Source organism: Salvelinus fontinalis, chromosome 23, assembly GCF_029448725.1.
Source record: "Salvelinus fontinalis isolate EN_2023a chromosome 23, ASM2944872v1, whole genome shotgun sequence".
Classification (NCBI taxonomy): domain Eukaryota; kingdom Metazoa; phylum Chordata; class Actinopteri; order Salmoniformes; family Salmonidae; genus Salvelinus; species Salvelinus fontinalis.
Genome location: NC_074687.1, coordinates 13,477,749 through 13,497,708, shown reverse-complemented (window position 1 = coordinate 13,497,708; position 19,960 = coordinate 13,477,749). Strand labels below are relative to the sequence as shown.

The following is a 19,960-nucleotide window of genomic DNA, read 5'->3' as shown; positions in this document are numbered from 1 at the left end:
AGTCTTGAGTAATGCAGGAAGTCTTGAGTAATGCAGGAAGTCTTGAGTAATGCAGGAAGTCTTGAGTAATGCAGGAAGTCTTGAGTAATGCAGGAAGTCTTGAGTAATGCAGGAAGTCTTGAGTAATGCAGGAAGTCTTGAGTAATGCAGGAAGTCGTGAGTAATGCAGGAAGTCGTGAGTAATGCAGGAAGTCGTGAGTAATGCAGGAAGTCGTGAGTAATGCAGGAAGTCGTGAGTAATGCAGGAAGTCGTGAGTAATGCAGGAAGTCGTGAGTAATGCAGGAAGTCGTGAGTAATGCAGGAAGTCGTGAGTAATGCAGGAAGTCGTGAGTAATGCAGGAAGTCGTGAGTAATGCAGGAAGTCGTGAGTAATGCAGGAAGTCGTGAGTAATGCAGGAAGTCTGAGTAATGGTCTGAGTAATGCAGGAAGTCTTGAGTAATGCAGGACGTCTTGAGTAATGCAGGACGTCTTGAGTAATGCAGGACGTCTTGAGTAATGCAGGACGTCTTGAGTAATGCAGGACGTCTTGAGTAATGCAGGACGTCTTGAGTAATGCAGGACGTCTTGAGTAATGCAGGACGTCTTGAGTAATGCAGGACGTCTTGAGTAATGCAGGACGTCTTGAGTAATGCAGGACGTCTTGAGTAATGCAGGACGTCTTGAGTAATGCAGGACGTCTTGAGTAATGCAGGACGTCTTGAGTAATGCAGGACGTCGTGAGTAATGCAGGACGTCGTGAGTAATGCAGGACGTCGTGAGTAATGCAGGACGTCGTGAGTAATGCAGGACGTCGTGAGTAATGCAGGACGTCGTGAGTAATGCAGGACGTCGTGAGTAATGCAGGACGTCGTGAGTAATGCAGGACGTCGTGAGTAATGCAGGACGTCGTGAGTAATGCAGGACGTCTTGAGTAATGCAGGACGTCGTGAGTAATGCAGGACATCTTGAGTAATGCAGGAAGTCTGAGTAATGGTCTGAGTAATGCAGGAAGTCTTGAGTAATGCAGGAAGTATGATTAATGGTCTGAGTAATGCAGGACGTCGTGAGTAATGCAGGACGTATTGAGTAATGCAGGAAGTCTGAGTAATGGTCTGAGTAATGCAGGACGTCGTGAGTAATGCAGGAAGTCTGAGTAATGCAGGAAGTCTGAGTAATGCAGGAAGTCTGAGTAATGCAGGAAGTCTGAGTAATGCAGGAAGTCTTGAGTAATGCAGGAAGTCTGAGTAATGGTCTGAGTAATGCAGGAAGTCTGAGTAATGCAGGAAGTCTGAGTAATGGTCTGAATAATGCAGTAAGTCTGAGTAATGCAGGAAGTCTGAGTAATGCAGGCAGTCTGAGTAATGCAGGCAGTCTGAGTAATGCAGGAAGTCTGAGTAATGGTCTGAGTAATGGTCTGAGTAATGCAGGAAGTCTGAGTAATGCAGGAAGTCTTGAGTAATGCAGGAAGTCTGAGTAATGCAGGAAGTCTGAGTAATGCAGGAAGTCTTGAGTAATGCAGGAAGTCTGAGTAATGGTCTGAGTAATGCAGGAAGTCTGAGTAATGCAGGAAGTCTTGAGTAATGCAGGAAGTCTGAGTAATGGTCTGAGTAATGCAGGAAGTCTGAGTAATGCAGGAAGTCTTGAGTAATGCAGGAAGTCGTGAGTAATGCAGGCAGTCTGAGTAATGGTCTGAGTAATGCAGGCAGTCTGAGTAATGCAGGAAGTCTGAGTAATGGTCTGAGTAATGCAGGAAGTCTTGAGTAATGCAGGAAGTTTTGAGTAATGCAGGAAGTATTGAGTAATGCAGGAAGTCTGAGTATTGGTCTGAGTAATGCAGGAAGTCTTGAGTAATGCAGGAAGTCTTGAGTAATGCAGGAAGTCTTGAGTAATGCAGGAAGTCTTGAGTAATGCAGGAAGTCTTGAGTAATGCAGGAAGTCTTGAGTAATGCAGGAAGTCTTGAGTAATGCAGGAAGTCTTGAGTAATGCAGGAAGTCTTGAGTAATGCAGGAATTCTTGAGTAATGCATGAAGTCTGAGTAATGCAGGAAGTCTTGAGTAATGCAGGAAGTCTGAGTAATGCAGGAAGTCTTGAGAAATGCAGGAAGTCTTGAGTAATGCAGGATGTCTGAGTAATGCAGGAAGTCTGAGTAATGGTCTGAATAATGCAGGAAGTCTTGAGTAATGCAGGAAGTCTTGAGTAATGCAGGAAGTCTTGAGTAATGCAGGAAGTCTTGAGTAATGCAGGAAGTCTTGAGTAATGCAGGAAGTCTTGAGTAATGCAGGAAGTCTTGAGTAATGCAGGAAGTCTTGAGTAATGCAGGAAGTCTTGAGTAATGCAGGAAGTCTTGAGTAATGCAGGAAGTCTTGAGTAATGCAGGAAGTCGTGAGTAATGCAGGAAGTCGTGAGTAATGCAGGAAGTCGTGAGTAATGCAGGAAGTCGTGAGTAATGCAGGAAGTCGTGAGTAATGCAGGAAGTCGTGAGTAATGCAGGAAGTCGTGAGTAATGCAGGAAGTCGTGAGTAATGCAGGAAGTCGTGAGTAATGCAGGAAGTCGTGAGTAATGCAGGAAGTCGTGAGTAATGCAGGAAGTCTGAGTAATGGTCTGAGTAATGCAGGAAGTCTTGAGTAATGCAGGACGTCTTGAGTAATGCAGGACGTCTTGAGTAATGCAGGACGTCTTGAGTAATGCAGGACGTCTTGAGTAATGCAGGACGTCTTGAGTAATGCAGGACGTCTTGAGTAATGCAGGACGTCTTGAGTAATGCAGGACGTCTTGAGTAATGCAGGACGTCTTGAGTAATGCAGGACGTCTTGAGTAATGCAGGACGTCTTGAGTAATGCAGGACGTCTTGAGTAATGCAGGACGTCTTGAGTAATGCAGGACGTCTTGAGTAATGCAGGACGTCTTGAGTAATGCAGGACGTCTTGAGTAATGCAGGACGTCTTGAGTAATGCAGGACGTCTTGAGTAATGCAGGACGTCTTGAGTAATGCAGGACGTCTTGAGTAATGCAGGACGTCTTGAGTAATGCAGGACGTCTTGAGTAATGCAGGACGTCTTGAGTAATGCAGGACGTCTTGAGTAATGCAGGACGTCTTGAGTAATGCAGGACGTCTTGAGTAATGCAGGACGTCTTGAGTAATGCAGGACGTCTTGAGTAATGCAGGACGTCTTGAGTAATGCAGGACGTCTTGAGTAATGCAGGACGTCTTGAGTAATGCAGGACGTCTTGAGTAATGCAGGACGTCTTGAGTAATGCAGGACGTCTTGAGTAATGCAGGACGTCTTGAGTAATGCAGGACGTCTTGAGTAATGCAGGACGTCTTGAGTAATGCAGGACGTCTTGAGTAATGCAGGACGTCTTGAGTAATGCAGGACGTCGTGAGTAATGCAGGACGTCGTGAGTAATGCAGGACGTCGTGAGTAATGCCGGAAGTTTGAGTAATGGTCTGAGTAATGCAGGAAGTCTTGAGTAATGCAGGAAGTATGAGTAATGGTCTGAGTAATGCAGGACGTCGTGAGTAATGCAGGACGTATTGAGTAATGCAGGAAGTCTGATTAATGGTCTGAGTAATGCAGGACGTCGTGAGTAATGCAGGAAGTCTGAGTAATGCAGGAAGTCTGAGTAATGCAGGAAGTCTGAGTAATGCAGGAAGTCTGAGTAATGGTCTGAGTAATGCAGTAAGTCTGAGTAATGCAGGAAGTCTGAGTAATGCAGGAAGTCTGAGTAATGGTCTGAGTAATGCAGGAAGTCTGAGTAATGCAGGAAGTCTGAGTAATGCAGGAAGTCTGATTATTGCAGGCAGTCTGAGTAATGCAGGCAGTCTGAGTAATGCAGGAAGTCTGAGTAATGGTCTGAGTAATGCAGGAAGTCTGAGTAATACAGGAAGTCTGAGTAATGCAGGAAGTCTGAGTAATGGTCTGAGTAATGCGGGAAGTCTGAGTAATGCAGGAAGTCTGAGTAATGTAGGCAGTCTGAGTAATGCAGGAAGTCTGAGTAATGGTCTGAGTAATGCAGGAAGTCTTGAGTAATGCAGGAAGTCTTGAGTAATGGTCTAAGTAATGCAGGAAGTTTTGAGTAATGCAGGAAGTTTTGAGTAATGCAGGAAGTCTTGAGTAATGCAGGAAGTCTGAGTAATGGTCTGAGTAATGCAGGAAGTCTTGAGTAATGCAGGAAGTCTTGAGTAATGGTCTAAGTAATGCAGGAAGTCTTTAGTAATGCAGGAAGTTTTGAGTAATGCAGGAAGTATTGAGTAATGCAGAAAGTCTGAGTAATGGTCTGAGTAATGCAGGAAGTCTTGAGTAATGCAGGAAGTCTTGAGTAATGCAGGAAGTCTTGAGTAATGCAGGAAGTCTTGAGTAATGCAGGAAGTCTTGAGTAATGCAGGAAGTCTTGAGTAATGCAGGAAGTCTTGAGTAATGCAGGAAGTCTTGAGTAATGCAGGAAGTTGTGAGTAATGCAGGAAGTCTTGAGTAATGCAGGAATTCTTGAGTAATGCAGGAATTCTTGAGTAATGCAGGAAGTCTGAGTAATGCATGAAGTCTGAGTAATGCAGGAAGTCTTGAGTAATGCAGGAAGTCTTGAGTAATGCAGGAAGTCTTGAGTAATGCAGGAAGTCTTGAGTAATGCAGGAAGTCTTGAGTAATGCAGGAAGTCTTGAGTAATGCAGGAATTCTTGAGTAATGCATGAAGTCTGAGTAATGCAGGAAGTCTTGAGTAATGCAGGAAGTCTGAGTAATGCAGGAAGTCTTGAGAAATGCAGGAAGTCTTGAGTAATGCAGGATGTCTGAGTAATGCAGGAAGTCTGAGTAATGGTCTGAATAATGCAGGAAGTCTTGAGTAATGCAGGAAGTCTTGAGTAATGCAGGAAGTCGTGAGTAATGCAGGAAGTCTTGAGTAATGCAGGACGTCTTGAGTAATGCAGGACGTCTTGAGTAATGCAGGACGTCTTGAGTAATGCAGGACGTCTTGAGTAATGCAGGACGTCTTGAGTAATGCAGGACGTCTTGAGTAATGCAGGACGTCTTGAGTAATGCAGGACGTCTTGAGTAATGCAGGACGTCTTGAGTAATGCAGGACGTCTTGAGTAATGCAGGACGTCTTGAGTAATGCAGGACGTCTTGAGTAATGCAGGACGTCTTGAGTAATGCAGGACGTCTTGAGTAATGCAGGACGTCTTGAGTAATGCAGGACGTCTTGAGTAATGCAGGACGTCGTGAGTAATGCAGGACGTCGTGAGTAATGCAGGACGTCGTGAGTAATGCAGGACGTCGTGAGTAATGCAGGACGTCGTGAGTAATGCAGGACGTCGTGAGTAATGCAGGACGTCGTGAGTAATGCAGGACGTCGTGAGTAATGCAGGACGTCGTGAGTAATGCAGGACGTCGTGAGTAATGCAGGACGTCGTGAGTAATGCAGGACGTCGTGAGTAATGCAGGACGTCGTGAGTAATGCAGGACGTCGTGAGTAATGCAGGACGTCGTGAGTAATGCAGGACGTCTTGAGTAATGCAGGACGTCTTGAGTAATGCAGGACGTCGTGAGTAATGCAGGACGTCTTGAGTAATGCCGGAAGTTTGAGTAATGGTCTGAGTAATGCAGGAAGTCTTGAGTAATGCAGGAAGTATGAGTAATGGTCTGATTAATGCAGGACGTCGTGAGTAATGCAGGACGTATTGAGTAATGCAGGAAGTCTGATTAATGGTCTGAGTAATGCAGGACGTCGTGAGTAATGCAGGAAGTCTGAGTAATGCAGGAAGTCTGAGTAATGCAGGAAGTCTGAGTAATGCAGGAAGTCTTGAGTAATGCAGGAAGTCTGAGTAATGGTCTGAGTAATGCAGGAAGTCTGAGTAATGCAGGAAGTCTGAGTAATGGTCTGAGTAATGCAGTAAGTCTGAGTAATGCAGGAAGTCTGAGTAATGCAGGAAGTCTGAGTAATGGTCTGAGTAATGCAGGCAGTCTGAGTAATGCAGGAAGTCTGAGTAATGCAGGAAGTCTGATTATTGCAGGCAGTCTGAGTAATGCAGGCAGTCTGAGTAATGCAGGAAGTCTGAGTAATGGTCTGAGTAATGCAGGAAGTCTGAGTAATACAGGAAGTCTGAGTAATGCAGGAAGTCTGAGTAATGGTCTGAGTAATGCGGGAAGTCTGAGTAATGCAGGAAGTCTGAGTAATGTAGGCAGTCTGAGTAATGCAGGAAGTCTGAGTAATGGTCTGAGTAATGCAGGAAGTCTTGAGTAATGCAGGAAGTCTTGAGTAATGGTCTAAGTAATGCAGGAAGTTTTGAGTAATGCAGGAAGTTTTGAGTAATGCAGGAAGTCTTGAGTAATGCAGGAAGTCTGAGTAATGGTCTGAGTAATGCAGGAAGTCTTGAGTAATGCAGGAAGTCTTGAGTAATGGTCTAAGTAATGCAGGAAGTCTTGAGTAATGCAGGAAGTTTTGAGTAATGCAGGAAGTATTGAGTAATGCAGAAAGTCTGAGTAATGGTCTGAGTAATGCAGGAAGTCTTGAGTAATGCAGGAAGTCTTGAGTAATGCAGGAAGTCTTGAGTAATGCAGGAAGTCTTGAGTAATGCAGGAAGTTGTGAGTAATGCAGGAAGTCTTGAGTAATGCAGGAATTCTTGAGTAATGCAGGAATTCTTGAGTAATGCAGGAAGTCTGAGTAATGCATGAAGTCTTGAGTAATGCAGGAAGTCTTGAGTAATGCAGGAAGTCTTGAGAAATGCAGGAAGTCTTGAGTAATGCAGGATGTCTGAGTAATGCAGGAAGTCTGAGTAATGGTCTGAATAATGCAGGAAGTCTTGAGTAATGCAGGAAGTCTTGAGTAATGCAGGAAGTCGTGAGTAATGCAGGACGTCTGAGTAATGCAGGAAGTCTTGAGTAATGCAGGAAGTCTTGAGTAATGCAGGAAGTCGTGAGTAATGCAGGAAGTCGTGAGTAATGCAGGAAGTCTTGAGTAATGCAGGAAGTCGTGAGTAATGCATGAAGTCGTGAGTAATGCAGGAAGTCGTGAGTAATGCAGGAAGTCGTGAGTAATGCAGGAAGTCGTGAGTAATGCAGGAAGTCGTGAGTAATGCAGGAAGTCGTGAGTAATGCAGGAAGTCTTGAGTAATGCAGGACGTCTTGAGTAATGCAGGACGTCTTGAGTAATGTAGGAAGTCTTGAGTAATGTAGGAAGTCTTGAGTAATGCAGGAAGTCTTGAGTAATGCAGGAAGTCTTGAGTAATGCAGGAAGTCTTGAGTAATGCAGGAAGTCTTGAGTAATGCAGGAAGTCTTGAGTAATGCAGGAAGTCTTGAGTAATGCAGGAAGTCGTGAGTAATGCAGGAAGTCGTGAGTAATGCAGGAAGTCGTGAGTAATGCAGGAAGTCGTGAGTAATGCAGGAAGTCGTGAGTAATGCAGGAAGTCGTGAGTAATGCAGGAAGTCGTGAGTAATGCAGGAAGTCGTGAGTAATGCAGGAAGTCGTGAGTAATGCAGGAAGTCGTGAGTAATGCAGGAAGTCGTGAGTAATGCAGGAAGTCGTGAGTAATGCAGGAAGTCGTGAGTAATGCAGGAAGTCGTGAGTAATGCAGGAAGTCTGAGTAATGGTCTGAGTAATGCAGGAAGTCTTGAGTAATGCAGGAAGTCGTGAGTAATGCAGGAAGTCTTGAGTAATGCAGGAAGTCTTGAGTAATGCAGGAAGTCTTGAGTAATGCAGGAAGTCTTGAGTAATGCAGGAAGTCTTGAGTAATGCAGGAAGTCTGAGTAATGCAGGAAGTCTGAGTAATGCAGGAAGTCTGAGTAATGCAGGAAGTCTGAGTAATGCAGGAAGTCTTGAGTAATGCAGGAAGTCTTGAGTAATGCAGGAAGTCTTGAGTAATGCAGGAAGTCTTGAGTAATGCAGGAAGTCTTGAGTAATGCAGGAAGTCTTGAGTAATGCAGGAAGTCTTGAGTAATGCAGGAAGTCTTGAGTAATGCAGGACGTATTGAGTAATGCAGGAAGTCTGAGTAATGGTCTGAGTAATGCAGGACGTCGTGAGTAATGCAGGAAGTCTGAGTAATGCAGGAAGTCTGAGTAATGCAGGAAGTCTGAGTAATGCAGGAAGTCTTGAGTAATGCAGGAAGTCTGAGTAATGGTCTGAGTAATGCAGGAAGTCTTGAGTAATGCAGGAAGTCTGAGTAATGGTCTGAGTAATGCAGTAAGTCTGAGTAATGCAGGAAGTCTGAGTAATGCAGGAAGTCTGAGTAATGCAGGCAGTCTGAGTAATGCAGGAAGTCTGAGTAATGGTCTGAGTAATGGTCTGAGTAATGGTCTGAGTAATGCAGGAAGTCTGAGTAATGCAGGAAGTCTTGAGTAATGCAGGAAGTCTGAGTAATGCAGGAAGTCTGAGTAATGCAGGAAGTCTGAGTAATGCAGGAAGTCTTGAGTAATGCAGGAAGTCTGAGTAATGGTCTGAGTAATGCAGGAAGTCTGAGTAATGCAGGAAGTCTTGAGTAATGCAGGAAGTCGTGAGTAATGCAGGCAGTCTGAGTAATGGTCTGAGTAATGCAGGCAGTCTGAGTAATGCAGGAAGTCTGAGTAATGGTCTGAGTAATGCAGGCAGTCTGAGTAATGCAGGAAGTCTGAGTAATGCAGGAAGTCTGATTATTGCAGGCAGTCTGAGTAATGCAGGAAGTCTGAGTAATGGTCTGAGTAATGCAGGAAGTCTGAGTAATGCAGGAAGTCTTGAGTAATGCAGGAAGTTGTGAGTAATGCAGGCAGTCTGAGTAATTGTCTGAGTAATGCAGGCAGTCTGAGTAATGCAGGAAGTCTGAGTAATGGTCTGAGTAATGCAGGCAGTCTGAGTAATGCAGGAAGTCTGAGTAATGCAGGAAGTCTGATTATTGCAGGCAGTCTGAGTAATGCAGGCAGTCTGAGTAATGCAGGAAGTCTGAGTAATGGTCTGAGTAATGCAGGAAGTCTGAGTAATGCAGGAAGTCTTGAGTAATGCAGGAAGTCTGAGTAATGGTCTGAGTAATGCAGGAAGTCTGAGTAATGCAGGAAGTCTTGAGTAATGCAGGAAGTCGTGAGTAATGCAGGCAGTCTGAGTAATGGTCTGAGTAATGCAGGCAGTCTGAGTAATGCAGGAAGTCTGAGTAATGGTCTGAGTAATGCAGGCAGTCTGAGTAATGCAGGAAGTCTGAGTAATGCAGGAAGTCTGAGTCATGCAGGCAGTCTTGAGTCGTGCTGGAAGGATTTGTCCTATTGTGCCATATGTTGTTGTCAGTAGTATGGTTGCCTGCCATTTCTGAGTGGTGTGTTCTCCCTAGGGCACAGGAAGTGTTCCGTTATGCTATGCGGTCCCCCATGGTGCGTCTGGAAGTAGTTCCTGTCCCTAACAGGGAGAGGTACGAGAAGAGCCTGATTGGTCAGCTCCTCAACCAATCAGGCAGTCCCAAAGCCACAACCAAGACTGCCTCTAAGGAGCCTCTTTCAATCAAACCCGCCTTTAAGCCCTCTGACTCTCCTACTGCCCGAATGGCTGAGGACAGCAGCAGTCTAGAGGGCCGACCAATGGGATCCCCCCATCTCGCCCACCCTGTCCCCGTCAGCCTATCCCCTGTCCCCAAGGAGAAGAGTGACAGCCCGCTCCTGAAGAGGAGTCCCACCTTCTCTACCCTGGTGGGCTTCACCAGCAAGAAGGGAGGGAAGAGACTGAAGATCGATTTAAAGAAAGGTAAGGAGGGAGGAGGAGGGGGAGGGGGAGGAAGAGGAGGAGGAGGAGGGATGATGGGGATGGGGAGGAGGGATGAGGAGGGATGGGGAGGAGGAGGGATGATGGGGAGGAGGAGGGATGATGGGGATGGGGAGGAGGAGGGATGATGGGGAGGGGGAGGGATGATGGGGATGGGGAGGAGGAGGGATGATGGGGATGGGGAGGAGGAGGGATGATGGGGATGGGGAGGAGGGATGAGAAGGGATGGGGAGGAGGAGGGATGATGGGGATGGGGAGGAGGAGGGATGATGGGGATGGGGAGGAGGAGGGATGATGGGGAGGGGGAGGGATGATGGGGAGGAGGAGGGAGGATGGGGAGGAGGAGGGATGATGGGGAGGGGGAGGGATGATGGGGAGGAGGAGGGATGATGGGGAGGAGGAGGGATGATGGGGATGGGGAGGAGGAGGGATGATGGGGAGGAGGAGGGATGATGGGGATGGGGAGGAGGGATGATGAGGGATGATGGGGATGGGGAGGAGGAGGGATGATGGGGATGGGGAGGAGGAGGGATGATGGGGAGGTGGAGGGATGATGGGGAGAGGGAGGAGGAGGGATGATGGGGATGGGGAGGAGGAGGGATGATGGGGATGGGGAGGAGGTATGAGGAGGGGGAGGAGGAGGGGTGATGTGGAATGGGGAGGTATGAGGAGGGGGGGGGGGGGAGAGATGGGGAGGAGGGATGAGGAGGGGTGATGTGGGATGGGATGAGGAGGCAGCTGGCTTGATGAGGTAGTGATCTCACCCCACTAGTTAGACAGCTGGCAGGGTGAGGTCATGATTTCACCCCACTATTTAGACAGCTGGCAGGATGAGGTCATGATTTCACAACACTAGTTAGACAGCTGGCTGTATGAAGTAGTGATTTCCGTTCAGTTTTGTATTGATCCAGCTGTAGCTAGGTGATATGAATTCATTGCTGAAAGCAGAGAGAACTGCTGACTGACACTAAAATGGTTTTGCTAAATGACCAACATAAAACAGAATCACACTGCCCAAGACTCGGCTGTCGATGCCAGGCTCATGTCTGTCTGCCTCTCTCTCACACACACGCACGCACACACACACACACACACACACACACACACACACACACACACACACACACACACACACACACACACACCACGCACGCACGCACGCACGTGCATTGTGCTGATTGTGTCTATTTTCAGTCAGCCTCAGCATGCTGCTTTTCCTTTAGTGACCACCCCTCTTCTCCTCTCTCATCCACTCCTCTCCCCCTCCTCCTCCTCTCCTCATCTCCCCCCTCATCTCATCCTCTCATCCACTCCTCTCCCCCCTCATCTCATCCTCTCCTCCTCTCCTCTCCCCCTCATCTCATCCTCTCCTCCTCTCCTCTCCCCCTCATCTCATCCTCTCATCCACTCCTCTCCCCCCTCATCTCATCCTCTCCTCCTCTCCTCTCCCCCTCATCTCATCCTCTCCTCCTCTCCTCTCCCCCTCCTCTCCTCTCCTCCTCTCCTCTCCCCCTCATCTCATCCTCTCCTCCTCTCCTCTCCTCTCCTCCTCTCCCCCTCCCCCTCCTCTCCTCCTGTCTAAGGATCATCTTCTTTTCATGTCTGTCTTCTATCTCTCCTCCTGACCCTCACCTGATCCCTCCCTGTCACACCAGGAGACGGAGCCTTATGTGGGTTTAAATCTATCCTGATAGTCACACGCACGCACGCACGCACGTGCGCGCGCACTCACACACACACACACACACACACACACACACACACACACACACACACACACACACACACAAAACAGGTGTTACCTCCTGCCAGTGAATCAGCATGACATCATTGAATCCCTGATAAGAGCTTTATGTCACATATCCCGATGACCTCCTAGACGCCCTCATCACTCCCGATAACCTCCTAGATGCCCTCATCACTCGCGATAACCTCCTAGATGCCCTCATCACTCGTGATAACCTCCTAGATGCCCTCATCACTCGCGATAACCTCCTAGATGCCCTCATCACTCGTGATAACCTCCTAGACGCCCTCGTCACTCGCGATGACCTCCTAGACGCCCTCGTCACTCGCGATGACCTCCTAGACGCCCTCGTCACTCGCGATGACCTCCTAGACGCCCTCGTCACTCGCGATGACCTCCTAGACGCCCTCATCACTCCCGATGACCTCCTAGACGCCCTCGTCACTCGCGATAACCTCCTAGATGCCCTCATCACTCCCGATGACCTCCTAGACGCCCTCATCACTCCCGATAACCTCCTAGATGCCCTCATCACTCCCGATAACCTCCTAGACGCCCTCATCACTCGTGATAACCTCCTAGACCCCCTCATCACTCGCGATAACCTCCTAGACCCCCTCATCACTCGCGATAACCTCCTAGACGCCCTCATCACTCCCGATAACCTCCTAGACCCCCTCATCACTCCCGATAACCTCCTAGACACCCTCATCACTCGCGATAACCTCCTAGACGCCCTCGTCACTCGCGATAACCTCCTAGATGCCCTCATCACTCGCGATAACCTCCTAGACGCCCGCATCACTCGCGATAACCTCCTAGACGCCCTCATCACTCGCGTTAACCTCCTAGACGCCCTCGTCACTCGCGATAACCTAGACGCCCTCGTCACTCGCGATAACCTCCTAGACGCCCTCGTCACTCGCGATAACCTCCTAGATGCCCTCGTCACTCGCGATAACCTCATGATGCAACATATATCAGCGTGGCAGGGTCAAGCCAGGTCATATCACAATGAAGGTGCACATCCTGTCGCAGGGCCAAGGGGACTAAGAGCCGATGCATTTCACTGGGCTGGAGGCTGAGGGCATATCACAGGGGCTGGGGTTATATCACAGGTCTAGGGGCTGGGGTTATATTGCAGGTCTAGGGGCTGGGGTTATATTAGGTCTAGGGGCTGGGGTTATATCAGGTCTAGGGGCTGGGGTTATATCAGGTGTAGGGGCTGGGGTTATTTCACAGGTCTAGGGGCTGGGGTTATATCAGGTCTAGGGGCTGGGGTTATATCAGGTCTAGGGGCTGGGGTTATAGCAGGTCTAGGGGCTGGGGTTATAGCAGGTCTAGGGGCTGGGGTTATATCAGGTTTAGGGGCTGGGGTTATATTGCAGGTCTAGGGGCTGGGGTTATATCAGGTCTAGGGGCTGGGGTTATATCAGGTCTAGGGGCTGGGGTTATATCAGGTCTAGGGGCTGGGGTTATATCAGGTCTAGGGGCTGGGGTTATATCAGGTCTAGGGGCTGGGGTTATATTGCAGGTCTAGGGGCTGGGGTTATAGCAGGTCTAGGGGCTGGGGTTATAGCAGGTCTAGGGGCTGGGGTTATATCAGGTTTAGGGGCTGGGGTTATATTGCAGGTCTAGGGGCTGGGGTTATATCAGGTCTAGGGCCTGGGGTTATATCAGGTCTAGGGGCTGGGGTTATATCAGGTTTAGTGGCTGGGGTTATATCAGGTCTAGGGGCTGGGGTTATATCAGGTCTAGGGGCTGGGGTTATATCAGGTCTAGGGGCTGGGGTTATATCAGGTCTAGGGGCTGGGGTTATATCAGGTCTAGGGGCTGGGGTTATATCAGGTGTAGGGTATTATGGTCTAGTAATGGTGTACCACTTTAATATTATGGTGCAGTAATGGAGTAGTATGGTGTACCACATTACCCTGGGTTTGTTTAAGTATGGTGTACCACATTACCCTGGGTTATTATATATTTTTATTTTTATTATCTTACAGATGTGAAAGCTGAACTTAGTTTCTGAAGTCCCTTATTGTGTGTCTCTGCCTCCAGGTCCCGAGGGTCTAGGCTTCACCGTGGTGACCAGGGACTCGTCTGTACACGGCCCTGGTCCTATCCTGGTCAAGAACATCCTGCCTCGCGGGGCCGCCGTCAAAGATGGACGCCTGCAGTCAGGGGATCGGATCCTGGAGGTGAGTGACAACCCACACAGCCAATCAGATGAGTTTAGTGGTGGGGCTTTAAGCATTATCCAATCACAAAATCAGACTTGACTTGACGTTATCATATCACAACTCAAACTGAGTCCGTCCTGTTTTTTACAAAATCAATTCCCGTCTTGGAACAATAAAGTTTAAATTTGAACTTGATCTCCCATGATATTGGATATTTGGATACCTGGTCAGGACATACATCTGTAACTATTTTCTGTAGACTTCTTTTGGTGTTTTCTGAGGGGAAAGTGTAAATGAAGGACTGGTTTGTTCATCCTGTTTTTAATGTGAGAGACCGCTGGTGATTTTAAGGTGGACATTTCCAATGTAGCTAATAACCCTTTGACTGGGTCTCCTCTGCGTTCCAAGGTGAATGGTGTGGACATCAGCAGACATAGCCAGGAGGAGCTGGTCTCCATGTTGAGGAGCACCAGGCAGGGAGACAGTGTTGTTCTGCTTGTGGCCAGACAGGAAGACGTCTTCCTGCCCCGAGAACTGGTAAGAGTCTCTACTACTAGTCTAGATACAGCTACTACTCAGAGAACTGGTAAGAGTCTCTACTACTAGTCTAGATACAGCTACTACTCAGAGAACTGGTTAGAGTCTTCTCTACTACTAATCTAGATACAGCTACTACTCAGAGAACTGGTAAGAGTCTCTACTACTAGTCTAGATACAGCTACTACTCAGAGAACTGGTTAGAGTCTTCTCTACTACTAATCTAGATACAGCTACTACTCAGAGAACTGGTAAGAGTCTCTACTACTAGTCTAGATACAGCTACTACTCAGAGAACTGGTAAGAGTCTCTACTACTAGTCTAGATACAGCTACTACTCAGAGAACTGGTTAGAGTCTTCTCTACTACTAATCTAGATACAGCTACTACTCAGAGAACTGGTAAGAGTCTCTACTACTAGTCTAGATACAGCTACTACTCAGAGAACTGGTAAGAGTCTTCTCTACTACTAGTCTAGATACAGCTACTACTCAGAGAACTGGTAAGAGTCTCTACTACTAGTCTAGATACACCTACTAACCAGGGAACTGGTAAGAGTCTCTACTACTAGTCTAGATACAGCTACTACTCAGAGAACTGGTAAGAGTCTCTAGTACTAGTCTAGATACAGCTACTACTCAGAGAACTGGTTAGAGTCTTCTCTACTACTAGTCTAGATACAGCTACTACTCAGAGAACTGGTAAGAGTCTCTACTACTAGTCTAGATACAGCTACTACTCAGAGAACTGGTAAGAGTCTCTACTACTAGTCTAGATACAGCTACTACTCAGAGAACTGGTAAGAGTCTCTACTACTAGTCTAGATACAGCTACTACTCAGAGAACTGGTAAGAGTCTCTACTACTAGTCTAGATACACCTACTAACCAGGGAACTGGTAAGAGTCTCTACTACTAGTCTAGATACAGCTACTACTCAGAGAACTGGTAAGAGTCTTTAATACTAGTCTAGATACAGCTACTACTCAGAGAACTGGTTAGAGTCTTCTCTAGTACTAGTCTAGATACAGCTACTACTCAGAGAACTGGTTAGAGTCTTTAATACTAGTCTAGATACACCTACTAACCAGAGAACTGGTTAGAGTCTTTAATACTACTAGTCTAGATACAGCTACTACTCAGAGAACTGGTAAGAGTCTTTAATACTAGTCTAGATACAGCTACTACTCAGATAACTGGTTAGTCTTCTCTACTACTAGTCTAGATACACCTACTACTCAGAGAACTGGTAAGAGTCTTTAATACTAGTCTATATACAGCTACTACTCAGAGAACTGGTAAGAGTCTTTAATACTAGTCTAGATACAGCTACTACTCAGAGAACTGGTTAGTCTTCTCTACTACTAGTCTAGATACACCTACTACTCAGAGAACTGGTAAGAGTCTTTAATACTAGTCTATATACAGCTACTACTCAGAGAACTGGTAAGAGTCTTTAATACTAGTCTAGATACAGCTACTACTCAGAGAACTGGTAAGAGTCTTTAATACTAGTCTAGATACAGCTACTACTCAGAGAACTGGTTAGTCTTCTCTACTACTAGTCTAGATACACCTACTACTCAGAGAACTGGTTAGAGTCTTCTCTAGTACTAGTCTAGATACAGCTACTACTCAGAGAACTGGTTAGAGTCTTCTCTACTACTAGTCTAGATACAGCTACTACTCAGAGAACTGGTTAGAGTCTTTAATACTAGTCTAGATACAGCTACTACTCAGAGAACTGGTTAGAGTCTTTAATACTAGTCTAGATACAGCTACTACTCAGAGAACTGGTTAGAGTCTTCTCTAGTACTAGTCTAGATACAGCTACTACTCAGAGAACTGGTTAGAGTCTTCTCTACTACTAGTCTAGATACAGCTACTACTCAGAGAACTGGTTAGTCTTCTCTACTACTAGTCTAGATACACCTACTAACCAGAGAACTGGTAAGAGTCTTTAATACTAGTCTAGATACAGCTACTACTCAGAGAACTGGTAAGAGTCTTTAATACTAGTCTAGATACAGCTACTACTCAGAGAACTGGTTAGAGTCTTCTCTACTACTAGTCTAGATACAGCTACTACTCAGAGAACTGGTTAGAGTCTTCTCTACTACTAGTCTAGATACAGCTACTACTCAGAGAACTGGTAAGAGTCTTCTCTAGTACTAGTCTAGATACAGCTACTACTCAGAGAACTGGTAAGAGTCTTCTCTAGTACTAGTCTAGATACAGCTACTACTCAGAGAACTGGTTAGAGTCTTTAATACTAGTCTAGATACAGCTACTACTCAGAGAACTGGTTAGTCTTCTCTACTACTAGTCTAGATACATCTACTAACCAGAGAACTGGTAAGAGTCTTTAATACTAGTCTAGATACAGCTACTACTCAGAGAACTGGTAAGAGTCTTCTCTACTACTAGTCTAGATACAGCTACTACTCAGAGAACTGGTTAGAGTCTTCTCTACTACTAGTCTAGATACAGCTACTACTCAGAGAACTGGTAAGAGTCTTCTCTAGTACTAGTCTAGATACAGCTACTACTCAGAGAACTGGTAAGAGTCTTTAATACTAGTCTAGATACAGCTACTACTCAGAGAACTGGTTAGAGTCTTCTCTACTACTAGTCTAGATACAGCTACTACTCAGAGAACTGGTTAGAGTCTTCTCTAGTACTAGTCTAGATACAGCTACTACTCAGAGAACTGGTAAGAGTCTTTAGTACTAGTTTAGATACAGCTACTACTCAGAGAACTGGTAAGAGTCTCTACTACTAGTCTAGATACAGCTACTACTCAGAGAACTGGTAAGAGTCTCTACTACTAGTCTAGATACAGCTACTACTCAGAGAACTGGTAAGAGTCTCTACTACTAGTCTAGATACAGCTACTACTCAGAGAACTGGTAAGAGTCTTCTCTACTACTAGTCTAGATACAGCTACTACTCAGAGAACTGGTTAGAGTCTTCTCTACTACTAGTCTAGATACAGCTACTACTCAGAGAACTGGTTAGAGTCTTCTCTAGTACTAGTCTAGATACAGCTACTACTCAGAGAACTGGTTAGAGTCTTCTCTACTACTAGTCTAGATACAGCTACTACTCAGAGAACTGGTAAGAGTCTCTACTACTAGTCTAGATACAGCTACTACTCAGAGAACTGGTAAGAGTCTTCTCTACTACTAGTCTAGATACAGCTACTACTCAGAGAACTGGTTAGAGTCTTCTCTACTACTAGTCTAGATACAGCTACTACTCAGAGAACTGGTTAGAGTCTTCTCTAGTACTAGTCTAGATACAGCTACTACTCAGAGAACTGGTTAGAGTCTTCTCTACTACTAGTCTAGATACAGCTACTACTCAGAGAACTGGTTAGAGTCTTCTCTACTACTAGTCTAGATACACCTACTAACCAGAGAACTGGTAAGAGTCTTTAATACTACTAGTCTAGATACAGCTACTACTCAGAGAACTGGTTAGAGTCTTCTCTAGTACTAGTCTAGATACAGCTACTACTCAGAGAACTGGTTAGAGTCTTTAATACTAGTCTAGATACAGCTACTACTCAGAGAACTGGTTAGAGTCTTCTCTACTCCTCCTTAGATAGAGGGTTCTCTGTCTAGACAGTACTCCTCCTCCTTAGATAGAGGGTTCTCTGTCTAGACAGTACTCCTCCTCCTTAGATAGAGGGTTCTCTGTCCAGACAGTACTCCTCCTCCTTAGATAGAGGGTTCTCTGTCTAGACAGTACTCCTCCTCCTTAGATATAGGGTTATCTGTCTAGACAGTACACCTCCTCCTTAGATAGAGGGTTCTCTGTCTAGACAGTACTCCTCCTCCTTAGATAGAGGGTTCTCTGTCTAGACAGTACTCCTCCTCCTTAGATAGAGGGTTCTCTGTCTAGACAGTACTCCTCCTCCTTAGATAGAGGGTTCTCTGTCTAGACAGTACTCCTCCTCCTTAGATAGAGGGTTATTTGTCTATGTACCTCGACCTTGACAACTACAACTTCTGTGTCCTCCTCCTCCTCCTCCTCCTCCTCCTCCTCTTCCTCCTCATCCTCTTCCTCCTCTTCCTCCTCAGGTATTCTGCTAATCCACCAACCTATCTGTACCTCTAAAGGCGTCCTGCTACAACTTCCAACATCAATGAATTAAATCCATCCAATCAATCTAATTAATAAAACTATTTCATTTTCTCATCAACCATTTCTCTCTGTTCTTCTGCTGCACCACACACACACACACACACACACACACACACACACACACACACACACACACACACACACACACACACACACACACACACACACACACACACACACACACACACACACACACACACACACACACACACCTCACTCACAGCCTGTTTCTTGGAGAACAGTTATCAGATCAGTTAGTCCGTGGGGCGTGGGGCGACGCACAATTGGCATAGCGTCGTCCGGGTTAGGGAGGGTTTGGCCGGTAGGGATATCCTTGTCTCAGTATGTAAAAATGTAATGAAATGTAAAAAATATAATAAAATGTATGCACTCTACTGTAAGTCGCTCTGGATAAGAGCGTCTGCTAAATGACTAAAATGTAAAAAAATGTAGTTACACGGGGCTGATGCATTATCCATTTAGGGGTGTGTTTTTGTTAACAGCTCCATCCACAACAACGTGTCAGCTTTTCTCCCCACGTCGCCTAGACAACAAGGTGTCAGCTTTTCTCCCCACGTCGCCTAGACAACAACGTGTCAGCTTTTCTCCCCACGTCACCTAGACAACACCGTGTCAGCTTTTCTCCCCACGTCACCTAGACAACAACGTGTCAGCTTTTCTTCCCACGTCACCTAGACAACAACGTGTCAGCTTTTCACCCCACGTCACCAAGACAACAACGTGTCAGCTTTTCTCCCCACGTCACCTAGACAATAACGTGTCAGCTTTTCTCCCCACGTCACCTAGACAACAACGTGTCAGCTTTTCTCCCCACGTCACCTAGACAATAACGTGTCATCTTTTCTCCCCACGTCACCTAGACAACAACGTGTCAGCTTTTCTCCCCACGTCACCTAGACAACAAGGTGTCAGCTTTTCACCCCACGTCACCAAGACAACAACGTGTCAGCTTTTCTCCCCACGTCACCTAGACAACAACGTGTCAGCTTTTCTCCCCACGTCACCTAGACAACAACGTGTCAGCTTTTCTCCCCACGTCACCAAGACAACAACGTGTCAGCTTTTCTCCCCACGTCACCTAGACAACAACGTGTCAGCTTTTCTCCCCACGTCACCTAGACAACAACGTGTCAGCTTTTCACCCCACGTCACCTAGACAACAACGTGTCAGCTTTTCTCCCCAAGTCACTGGTGTTGTCTCGGCCTTTCGTTTTTCCATTTTTATTTTCCTAGAAAATGGAGGGCTAAGGACAACAACATACACAATTACACACTAACAATACAATGTGCTTCCCTCTCTTTCCATTCTGTCTCTGTCTTGATCATGTGCTTCCCTCTCTTCTTCCACTGCCGCTCTGTCTGTCTTGCTGTCCTGTGGGTCTGTCAGCGTTGGGTCATGGAGGGAGAGGTAGAGCGGGCAGTTTGTATTTTTACGTGACCCTGGCTTTCCTCTTCTCTTTCCTCGAGATTACCTTGAGGACAGGAACAGGAAGCCCTGAGTTCTGCTTCCTGTCTTTGTCCTGTTTCTCCAGGGAGGTGTCAGGATGAATAGCCACCATGGACTCTTTCTCTTCTCATCTCTCTTTCTGTCTCTCCTCTCTTTTTCTGTCTCTCATCTCTCTTTCTGTCTCTCA

General features: G+C 46.4%; 1 protein-coding gene across 2 annotated transcripts in view; it reads left to right on the top strand.

The window, feature by feature from the left end:
- Positions 1-19,960, top strand: part of LOC129820880 (partitioning defective 3 homolog B-like) — a 543,694-nt gene that overhangs the window by 240,796 nt on the left and 282,938 nt on the right. For both annotated transcript variants that reach the window (XM_055877951.1, XM_055877952.1), the window contains exons 8-10: positions 9,270-9,676; positions 13,500-13,639; positions 14,030-14,158. In XM_055877951.1, coding sequence (XP_055733926.1) covers positions 9,270-9,676; positions 13,500-13,639; positions 14,030-14,158 — 676 coding nt within the window. The remainder of the gene's footprint in view (positions 1-9,269; positions 9,677-13,499; positions 13,640-14,029; positions 14,159-19,960) is intronic.